This window comes from Syngnathoides biaculeatus, chromosome 21 (genome assembly GCF_019802595.1).
Source record: "Syngnathoides biaculeatus isolate LvHL_M chromosome 21, ASM1980259v1, whole genome shotgun sequence".
Classification (NCBI taxonomy): domain Eukaryota; kingdom Metazoa; phylum Chordata; class Actinopteri; order Syngnathiformes; family Syngnathidae; genus Syngnathoides; species Syngnathoides biaculeatus.
In genome coordinates this window covers 3,347,778-3,358,512 of record NC_084660.1, presented here as the reverse complement: position 1 = coordinate 3,358,512, position 10,735 = coordinate 3,347,778, and the positions used below count along the sequence as shown (strand labels likewise).

Here is a 10,735-nt window from a genome sequence, read left to right as displayed (position 1 = left end):
GGGGACGTAGCTTGACAGGTAAATCCGCCCATGGTGATATGTGAATAAAATTGGGTTGGACTGATTTCAAGCTCTCATTTTAGACTAAAGGAAATGCTCTTGTGCTAAGTGAGCAAAGCGAGCGACTGCATCCTGTCTTTGCAGCGTTTGCTCACCCTGTGGTTCGTGGCTCACTTCCGGGGAGGCGAAGGCAACGGCGCGCTGCAAGCCTCGTGTTATGAAAAAAGTATATTCAACCGGCAGAGGAGCTTTCTGACAAGGTTGCATCTGACCTGTGGTGTGAAGCTGCGCCGACACCTTGGGTCAACCGCGACAAAGATGAGCCCTCGACTTTTCTTCCTCGGTGGGTGCAGCTGCAGATCTCATTTGTTAGATCGTACGGACCCTTCCCACGGAAAGTCCAATAAACGAAGTCTCGAGATGCACCGGGCCTCACATCTACTCCGATCTTTCTAGTTTTAGCGTCATGTTCCATATGCTGTGGACAAAACCAAACGGCAACGTCGAGGAACCGCTCATCAGGTACTGACAAAAAGGATTTGAAATATTTGTCTTCCTCCCAGTCGACATTTCCTCCTCCACGTTTCCTCCAGATGCTCTCACCACATTCGGGACCCCCACCAGCAACACGTCAACCCCGTCGACGCTGTATCATCAGGACTGGACATCACCAAAGGAAACTGCTTTGCCGCCAAATGCAACGGTGCCGCTGATCTCCGACTTCATTCTTCTTCGAAGCCAGGGCCTAGCAAACGTTTTTGTACAATCTAATAAATACCATCAAATACATTCAAATACGGTTTTATTCGAAAAGATTCACTGTAATCCACAACGTACTGTATTAGAGTTTGATATTCTTTGACGATTAATAGCAAATTCAGTAAGACCTGTTTAAAAAAGTACTGCTTCAAGCTTGTTGTCACAGAAATGGTAGTTAATAGGCACACAGAGGCAGGACCGAAGGACAGACCACAACACTGAGCAACAAAGTCCATGATCCCGGTGAGCGGATTCCCACGACGCCAGCGCAGGACGTCATCGCGGTTTCGGCATCGGAGACGGGTAAAGTCGCGAAGGCATTCACCGGGACCAAGAACACATGGAAGGTGTGACTGACAAGGGTTGTCTCTTTCAGCATCCGCCGTGGAGGCCCATCATTCCTGGGGTAAGAACGGTGTGATGTTGAAGATGTTCTCTTTGGACCCGAGACAAGATGCCGCCCTTGCTGTTTAGGTTACGCCCTCCTGGTGCTGCTCGCCGTGGTGATCATGGTGCTTCTCGTCATCCTCTACCTACTGAGGAGGACGTCCCAGGTGAGAGCGGCACTTTGTTGTGCTGCCCCAACTGCGAGGAGAGATCGGCGAGCTTCTCGTTGTTTAATGTTCTCTGCAGATGTACTCGTTTGACCTCCAACGTCGGGCTCCTGGGAATCATGAGAGCGGGCCTGCAGGAAACTTTGAGGTCCTCTCCCTGGATGACCGAGGTGTGGTCTTAAAAACCCCTTTTTACACAGCCCTGCTGCCACTGTTAACTGGCTGCCGATGCACATGCTGACAAATGCTTTGACCCCAGAAGGCCAAGAAATTCCAGTGGCTAACGGCACGGTACCACAACCAGAGGAGCAAGGTACTGTTTGTGTTCTTTTCAACTCAGACTGAGGTGTGATAGAATTCTGACTGTAGCCGGCTTTTGTAGCACCGCAAGAACAGGTGCCCGTAAACCACCGGAAGATTTCCAACATCGGAGACTCCAACCTGGCCACCCTTGATAACACATCGGAGAAGACTGATCCATCGGACACCACTCAAGAGGAGCGTGACAAAGCTGACAACAACCCTTGTGAGGCCCTGAATTCTTAAGTGATTTGCGTGGAAATAACTGCGTGGTTGATGCTCTCTCTCCAGCTGGTTCCAGCGACCCGTTAGCTGAAAAAGACCTGAATAAGCCATTGCAGCTAAAGGTCCTTTCCGCTTCTCCAGAAAATTCCTCCTCCTCCTCCTCTTCTGCTTCCTATTTGGACTGAGATGTGACGAACCTTTTCATTCATCTGTCCATGCCGGTGACCTTTAGTGAACAACATTTAAATGCTTTTCCACTAGATGGCGGAAGGTACAACTGATCTCCCCTTTGCTTGTCATACAAAAACAGCTTTGTGTTTTAGGAAACAGGCCCAGATTTCACACTTGAATAAATTTGAGTCAAACAAGATGACATCAGTTGAGGGGTTTTCGAAAACACTTTTGTTTGGTTTCGTGCTGTGACAGTTGGTTCAATAAAGATTGGAAAGCACTGAAACTTTTCTTTTCCGTGACAGTAAATGGTTTTAAAAGAGAGATTGTTATGATCGTTGTGGGGAGGCAGAGTCAGAAAAAAAAAAAAAAAAAAAAAAAAAGATTCACGTTAAGCGCAGCTATCACCTTCGTGCAGCAGCGGAGGCTGAAGTTGTCATCGACAGTCGACCCCAGCGCGTCTGGCGGCGGTGTCGTATGTTGCGGCGCGTTTGTGCCCGGCCAGCCGTGCATAAAACCCCTCGGCTCGTGTGCGTGGGGAGGCAGGACGTCAGAGATCGGGAGGAGAGGCCACGCGCCTGTCAAACAGTCGGCAGGACGCAGAACTTTCCGGGGTTTTCGTGTCCGCACAAGGTGGACTGTGCCAGAGGTAAGAGAACATGAATTTTGGAGCAGTTATACCGCTGTAATCAATAACATATCACCAAGACCAACAGATGCTGATGATCAATAAGTCACAGGCTAATTCCCTCATTTTTCGTCTTTGTGCTAGGCTCACCTGTAGCTTTGTCACGTGGTCATTCCGGTTTGAGTCAGTTGTTGTTTCTGACATGTACAATATGTGCGGCCATACGGGGCGGTATACTTCCATTTTCACATTCCAAATTCCCAAACCATCCAAAGTTGACTTGTGCACTTCTGGGCACTCCCGTGGTCGCTGTGTCGTTGTTTGGGGTGTTACGTTCCCAATAATTAGAGAAATTTGATTTGATGGCCAGTACTGTACCATACGTGTTGAAACATTTCCTAATTCAACCTAACATCGTACGAAGAGAACCACGTTAACTGGCCGCCAAATCCTTACTCGATTTTGGCCACTTGTCATAACATGACCTGTCCTGCTAGCGCGCGTGTTTGCCAGCCAACTTTCCCTTTCATTTGCCCATCGACAAGATACATCCAGCGGGAATTTTAAGAAATAGTTCTCAAGCTGTGTTTGGCAACTAAATGGATCAATTTGAGGGTTTCTGTGAAAAAAATAAAATAGCGTATCATTTCAGGGTTAGGGTTGTCGCGGCAAGTGACGCTTTCACAGATGTGTTTGCCACTGCGTCTCCTTTTCTTGCGTTCCTCCCCCACCTGCTAAATGGGAAGTTGAAATGTCACAATTAATATTTAACAAGAAGTGATCTGTTGGGGATAACCAATTTGTCACTTTGTGTGTATTGATTTATTGATGAGAATATTAAACCGAATCCTGACATGTTTGCATTATTGATTTGACCTGATCATGCAGCACATCGACTTCAGCGCGCGCACACCGCGGCAGTCCGAGCTTGAAGCCGGGCCGACCTTAAGCAGGCTTTGATTGACCACCACGGCGAGCAGGCGGCAGCCTTGACCTCAAAAAACGTAGAGCTGAACACAGACAGACGCACACCTCCCCGCTTGTCTTCTGCAGATGTCGTGGCGCTCGTCCTTCCACTGCTCCAAGTTCCGCCAAGTCTTCGGGAAAGCCTCCAGCAGGGAGCGCAGCTACGACGGCATTCCCATCACACGCGGCGTCCACGACAACCAGTACTGCTCCGTCAACCCTTGTTTCATCGCCATGGTGACAGAGTGCGGCGGTGGCGGGTCCTTCCTGGTGCTGCCAATCCATCATGTAGGTGCATCACCATCACGACGAGGCTGACAAAAGGAGATGTTTGACTTTCCGCCCTGCAGACAGGCAGAGTGGACTCTCAGCATCCGAGGGTGTGCGGACACAAGGCTCAGGTTGTTGACATCAAGTGGAACCCGTTCGACGACAGCTGCATCGCCTCGTGTTCTGAGGACTGCACGGTGTTTACACATCACTCTCTCTCTTCCATTCTGGTTCTACTGGTGCTCCGAGCTGAACCTGTGACTATACAGGTAAAGATTTGGGACATTCCGCTCCGTGGTGTGGAACGAAACCTCACCCAGGCCAGGAAGACTCTGATTGGACACTCCAGGAGGGTAGGGCTCATCGAGTGGCATCCGACTGCTGAGAACCTACTTCTGAGCTCGGCCTACGACTACAAGGTTAGGTCCCAAATTAATATAGCGGTCTTGGAAATCATTCCAAAAGAAATCTTCTGTCTCGGCTCCAGGTCCTCCTCTGGGATGTCTCCCAGGACGGGGCGGTGCTCAGGTGCCCGATCCGTGTGGTCATGGCGCCCGTCCACCACCGCTTCCCATCAGAGATGTTGCTGCTGTCTGTCAGCTTTAACCGGGAAGGAAACCGTCTGGCAGTCGCGTCCAAGGACAGGCGTGTTCGAGTACTGGATCCCCGCACAGGAAGGATTCTCCAGGTGTGTTTTTGTGTTGACACTTGAGAAAAGACGTGACCTCATGTGCCGGCGTCGCAGGTGTCCTGCAACGACTACCACAGGGCCAACAAGGTCGTGTACGTCGGAGGTTTGAAGATGCTGCTGAGCACCGGGTGTTCGCCCTGGAACCACAGGCAGATCGTCCTCTGGGACCCGGTAACTTCAGTTTTGTTTCAGGGAATAGCAAGTTATGACAAAAGTGCCTCAGCACTGAACAGCTGGACAAGTACGTTGAAAAGTTTAGAGAATGCACAGTCAAATGAAGGTCTCCTGTAAAGGACACTTCATTTTTGATTGATCCTGAAGCTCTTCACGCACAAGCTGAATATCCTTGACTGGGCACGAACAGCGTACGAGTGTACTAAAATACAGGAAGGACACAGCTGCATCTCGTGTCTTTTATTGAGAGCAGGATGACTTGTCGGAGCCTCTGCACGAAGAAGACCTGGACGGTTCTGCAGGAGTTCTCTTCCCGTTCTTTGATCCAGACACTGACATGCTTTACCTGGCTGGGAAGGTCAGCGCATCCATTTCAGTCAATTCAGGCCTCACAATGCTGCTCTGGCTTTTCATCACCATTGCAGAGCAATACTCGAATGTCAGCTGAAGTTGGTGTGCTGCAGGGCGATGGGAACATCAGATACTACGAGCTGAGTTCGGAGAAACCTTACATCAGCTTCCTGACCGAGTTTAAGTCCCCGTTGCCTCACAAAGGACTCGGTGAGATACGGCCCAACACTCGCCAAGACTTATATCAATTGGCTCACCAAATCAATCATCAATGGTGGAAAAACATCAGAAACGTTAGGCGTACGCTGGAACGGCCTCACACAGGAAGTGTTTGGAAAGGGCTGATGATCCATAACTGTGCAACACTAACACGAGCTCCGTGTCAGCACAGCGGTGATGCCAAAGCGTGGTCTGGACGTCAACATCTGCGAGATTTTCCGATTCTATCGCCTGATCGCCGTCAAAGGCCTGGTGGAGCCGCTGTCCATGATTGTGCCGCGCAAGGAGGTTGGTCCAATTCACGGGCTCGGTTGCAACTGGAGAAACCACCGAATGTTGTGTCTGCTCGGTCAGTCGGCAACATTCCACGAGGATCTGTATCCAATGACAGCGGGAAACCGGGCCGCCGTGACGGCTCAAGAGTGGCTGGCGGGGATCGACAGAGGTCAGTGATCCATTTGAGTCTTGACCAAGGAAAAGTGGTTTTGCCACATTGACTCAGCAGTAACCCCCTCCTGTGGCTCCAGCAGGCCCAGTCTTGATGTCTCTACATCCTGGGACTCGGGTGGTCAACCCCTACCAAGAAAGCCAGACTGAGAACAGCTGCTACCCGAAGGGGTCGACCACAAAAGCAGCGTGCCTCTCGACCCCGGGCCACAGGGAAAATGTACGTAAAAAAAAGCGGCTCTGTACAACCCACGAGAACATCGACATTGTAGACAAATACACTACCCAAACAAAACCAGTTTTTTTGTTTGTTATTGTTAACTAGAACTTCCTAGACGAACAGTTGGCTTACCAGAACGCCAAATACGACAGACGCGCGCCTTCCGCCTGGCAGTCAGATGAGTCACAGCTGTGGACGTATGACGTCACCCCCCACTGCTGTGAACCTGTGGAGAGACCCCCGCCCACCACAGAGGATGAGGTAAAGGGGCCGGGACTATCAGTTTGCATCCAATAAAAATCTCCAGCTGCAAATGGATTCATGGATCTTCAAAATATTTTTTGGGAGCCAAGCAAATTGGATTTTTCCCCAGAAAATAATCACATATTTTTGCGCTTTGAACTTTGCTGAATTTTCACAAAAAAGCAGCTTTTACGCGCGTACGGCGAGATGCCGACGAGCGCGTTACGATAAACTAAATTGACACTACATGCAAAATGTACGCGTGCTGATGACCAGAATCGTTGCTAAATTTGAGCCGAGGAAAAACCCGGCATATGATCAGAAGCATATCATAGTTTATTTGCCCCACCCCTCCAAGTGGATAAACAGTTTTGAATTTGAGCCCCCCCCAACAGCTCCGTGAAGTATTCTACAAACAGCAAGAAGAGATCAGAGGTCTCCGCGAAATACTTGACCAGAAAGACGTCAGTATACTCGGTCGCCGGCGTCCATCTTTATGACGTCGGCTGAGCTGCCCGCTGACGTGCGACTCCTTGCCACCCGACAGGTGAGGATCGCCGAGCTGGAACAGGAAGTCAGACAGACCAACGACGCGAGCGCGACGCGGTGACAAGCAAACTCGCTCGCTTTTCACCACAAACCACAACAATAAAAGGAACAACCCACTTTATTTGTGCACTTCTTGTGATAAACTCCTCGGAGGGGGTGACCAAGGTCCAGGAAATCAATGCAGATATGAGACAGCAAAAAGCAAAATGTTAAGATTTTATTTACAAAGTCCATTTTAGGGGTTTTTTTTTTTTTTTTTGGGGGGGGGGTGTTTTTTTTTTTCCTTTAACTTACAGAAAGTACAAAAAAAAAAAATCCATAGTCAGTGTAAACGTAAAGACAAAAGAAAAATAGATAAAATACGCTGGAAACATTTTGCCCTGAGCACTTGGTGGGGTTGATGACATAACTGGATCGGTTTGTCGGGGGACCTTTGGTGGCAATTACGTCCTCTGGTATTGGATACTTATCTCGATATATAGTATAAAAATGACCGTACTATGAATTAGTGAAAGAATCATGTAACAACCTTCTTGTAATCATGCCGGCAGAAACAGAGCTTTAAGTCCTGAGAAACTTTGGGATGACGTCAGGAACAGCGTCGATACAAAACTGAGCCAAACGACATCTCAAACTTTGAAGGTCAACTTAAGTTTCAAATGTCAGTTATGGGGGAGACACAAGCACAAAAATATTGACGTGTGGCGTCAGTGGGAGGGTACCAGGTGGAGAAATGGAATGCAGCCCGGGAGTTGGCCAGAGATGTCGGAAATTAATCGTCGTCTTCGTCTTCGGGGTCCCTCTTCCTCTTCTCTCCTTTGGCCGGAGACGAGCTGTCTGCTGTCACAACAAAAAGCCCGTGGAGAAATACACGTTACAGATCCATTTCTCCTGAGCCGCTTATCCTCACGAGGGTCGCAGGAGTGCTGGAGCCAAACCCAGCCGTCAATGGGCAGGGTACACCCTGGACCGGTCGCCAGCCAATCGCGGGGCACATGGAGACAGACAACAGTCGCGCTCACAATCTCACCTTGGGGCAATTTAATGTCTCCAATCAATGCATGCATTTTGGATGTGGGAGAGAAAATACATACAAAGACCAATCCATTTATTGGAAGTGTGTGTGTTGGGGCGAGATTGCGCACCATCGTCATCTTCGTCGTCCTCGTCGTCCTCTTCATCGTCCACGTCTTCGTCGCTGTCGACGTCGCCGTTCACGTGCCCGTTCTGCCGAGATGGGATGTCAGCAACACGGCGGAAGAATCGCAACACATTCAAAAAGCGCAGGTCCGATTTCAGTCACCTCATCATCCCCGCTGTCATCATCTTCGTCGTCATCCTCTATCGCCACCACATCCTCTTCATCCTCCTCCTCTTCATCCTCAAAATCTTCCGTGTCGCAGCCTGGAATTGAACATTTTTTTTTTTTTTTTTAAAGGACGATATGAGCGGGCCGAGACCGCCGAGCTGCCGGAGACGAGGACCGGAAGCCTCACCTTCGTCGTCCTCCTCGGCTCCGTCCACCTCGCCCTCCGAGTCGGACGCCTCGCAGTTGTCGATGTCTAAGCCGTCCAGGTAGGTGAGGTTGGGGAGCAGCTTGAAGATGGACTCTCTGTAGTCGGCCAGGTTGGTCACCTCGCAGTTGAAGAGGTCCAGACTCTTCAGCTGAGGCAGGTTTTTCTGGCGGGCGGGGGATGTGCAATTTGAAATCACGGTGTCACGTCACATCTGATTTAGCCGCCTCGCCGGAACCTACCAGTGGTTCCAGGGTGCTGATGTCTTTAAACTTGTTGCCGCTGAGGTGAAGATGCGTCAAGTTCTTCAGCCGCTCAGCCAGAACCTCCAGACCACCTGAAATCCTGTTGTCACTCAGCTCCAGCTGCAAGGAATCAAACAGACTCAGTTTATCTGCTTTTGACTGACAAAAGCTGCAGCTGAGAGAAAATGCACGAATCCGTGCCCACCTTCTTCAGTTTCTCTAGTTTGGGAATATCTGCCAGGGTGGTCAGGTGGACGTTGATGAGGCTCAACATCTCCAGATTGCAGAACTCCTCTGTGATACCTTCAATTCTCCCATCACTGCAGTGACTGTTGTCCAGAATCAGCTCCTTGACCTGAGGGCAGTTGAACAAACAGATTGGGTGAAATTCTCCGGATTCTACCTGCAAAGTACAATGGGGATGATACAAAGTTACTTCAAAAAGGGACCAAATTGACTCCCCGCATGACGAAAATCTTACGGACGATACAGGATATTGGGCCCGAGGGAGCAAATATAAAAGAGGCTAGCAGATTGATAAAATGGGAAGACCGTGAACCATAACATCCTGGTCTGGAACCCGTAAAATCTCGGCACATTTTTTTTTTCTCATCCGGGGAATTCTATTGAGCACAGAGGTACGTGCCTAGCGTTAGCACAATTTTAAAATTGTGTCTTTTCGGGTGTTGTCCTGAGTTTGCGGCACTGTTGTAATGTGAATTTAAAAATATGCCATAGTCCACCAAAATGAGTTTAGTTCTCTCCTTAAAAAAAAAAAAATAAATAAAAATGTTCAAAAGACCCTCGACGTGGTCGCGGTATACCTCATGAGCACGCAACCTTGCTGGTCACCTGGAGTTATGTATGCGTCAAAGTATTCACATTTTACATAGGGGCCCACAGCGTTTTCTTCATTAAAACATTATCAATTAAAATCCTAAATCAACAGTATAGTAAATGGACACCATGTTGGAACAAGCCTAACGCGGCATACAATGACTTGCGAAACAAGCTAAAGTTTAGCTACAACGTAGTGTACGATGCTGAGTGTGAGGGAGACAGCAGTGTTGACGCTGAGCTTATGAAAAATCTAATACATTTTTTAAAAAAAAAGTCACTTTAAAGGCTTGAACCAAGTAGACTTCGGCTAGGAGCGGCTAACGCTAGCTCCGCGCTAGCCGCGTACACGAAACGAACCCGGGCTCCGACTAGTACCTGAAATGCACCGGCCAACAACAACAACAACAACAACAAAAAAACGCGTAAGGGTTTGTATCGAACAACAACAACAACAAACAAAATAAAACGAAATACGCGAGGGTTCGTTTCCGGTTAATATTACGCGACTCTTCTCCCAAGTTATTAAACTTCGAGCACATGTAGTTTTACTCAACTAGCTTGACATACGCGGCGGGATTTAAATTCCAAAATGGAGCCCGAGTCCTGGTAGACGACAGGCCGACGGACAAGTCGACTTTATTTAGGACGAAAAGTTGGCACAAGACACGAGAGCGCGTAACACGCAGGCCAAACACAATAAAGAACATGGCGCCATGCGTCCTCTCGGCCGGGTCACAGATGAAAGACGACGGCTTCCAAAGTGAGAAAATGTCGGCCCTTTCGACCCAATTCGCCGCCGGTTCTAGACCGCCTTACTCGGTGACTTACTCGGCGTCGTTCGCACGTTTCCATTCATTTCGAGCCGTTTTGGAACCCGCAAGACGTGCCGCCATGTGCTCGCCAGGCTCACTTCGTGTTCGGGTTTTTTTTTCCTTTTTCGATTTTTTTTACGACGCAACGTCTCTTCCACGCGGCCTACTTACGTCTTTCGGCGACCGCTGGTCCAGCTCTTGCAACAGCATTTTCTTAATGTCCATGGCCTCCGGTTTTGGCTTCAATTCGGGTCTCGGGCTCGAAAAAAAAGTTGTTCCTCCGCGATCCTCGTTGGTCCCAAACACGCCGAACGACAGTCAAGTCTTTTTTTTTTTTTTTTTTTTGGTGTTAGAATCCGATCACTTCCGGTCTGAACTTTCAAAGTGAAATGACACCGGCGCTCGGAGTGCAATTTCCAATGAACTACAATTTATCACTTCTCAGTACAACTTAATCAATTGACATTTAAGTTGGAGTGAATGCTTTAATACATATTTTACAAAAAATTCTGTGCCATTTGGGCGGTGCCTTTCAGGTCCTTTTCATTTAAATGTAT

The 10,735-nt window shown here is 48.8% G+C and overlaps 3 protein-coding genes across 5 annotated transcripts; 2 read left to right on the top strand and 1 right to left on the bottom strand.

Annotated features, from left to right (window-relative positions):
* Positions 1-66: 66 nt before the first annotated feature.
* LOC133494392 (uncharacterized) lies at positions 67-2,400 on the top strand. Of its 2 annotated transcripts, none has more exons than XM_061808177.1 (9): positions 67-343; positions 457-522; positions 594-703; positions 942-1,062; positions 1,136-1,165; positions 1,234-1,313; positions 1,393-1,483; positions 1,576-1,626; positions 1,696-2,400. In XM_061808177.1, exons 1-9 carry the CDS (start codon positions 319-321, stop codon positions 1,857-1,859), a joined length of 738 nt encoding a protein of 245 aa, XP_061664161.1. In that variant the 5' UTR covers positions 67-318; the 3' UTR covers positions 1,860-2,400. The 2 variants fall into 2 exon arrangements, with proteins under 2 accessions (XP_061664161.1, XP_061664160.1); XM_061808176.1 differs by having other exon boundaries at positions 1,573-1,626.
* Positions 2,401-2,803: 403 nt separating this feature from the next.
* LOC133494390 (coronin-2B-like) lies at positions 2,804-6,828 on the top strand. Its single transcript, XM_061808172.1, has 13 exons — positions 2,804-3,891; positions 3,954-4,070; positions 4,143-4,292; positions 4,361-4,561; positions 4,619-4,735; positions 4,992-5,096; positions 5,203-5,299; positions 5,481-5,596; positions 5,663-5,753; positions 5,839-5,975; positions 6,081-6,236; positions 6,614-6,682; positions 6,766-6,828. The coding sequence occupies exons 1-13, from the start codon at positions 3,691-3,693 to the stop codon at positions 6,826-6,828; spliced, it is 1,620 nt and encodes a 539-aa protein (XP_061664156.1). The 5' UTR covers positions 2,804-3,690.
* A 41-nt stretch (positions 6,829-6,869) lies between these two features.
* LOC133494391 (acidic leucine-rich nuclear phosphoprotein 32 family member D-like) lies at positions 6,870-10,521 on the bottom strand. 2 transcript variants are annotated; one of them, XM_061808173.1, is made up of 7 exons: positions 10,350-10,521; positions 8,732-8,881; positions 8,524-8,646; positions 8,264-8,447; positions 8,071-8,171; positions 7,913-7,994; positions 6,870-7,607 (listed from the first exon to the last, which is right to left on the bottom strand). In XM_061808173.1, the coding sequence occupies exons 1-7, from the start codon at positions 10,401-10,403 to the stop codon at positions 7,540-7,542; spliced, it is 762 nt and encodes a 253-aa protein (XP_061664157.1). In that variant the 5' UTR covers positions 10,404-10,521; the 3' UTR covers positions 6,870-7,539. The 2 variants fall into 2 exon arrangements, with proteins under 2 accessions (XP_061664157.1, XP_061664158.1); XM_061808174.1 differs by having other exon boundaries at positions 6,870-7,604; positions 10,350-10,520.
* Positions 10,522-10,735: the final 214 nt, after the last annotated feature.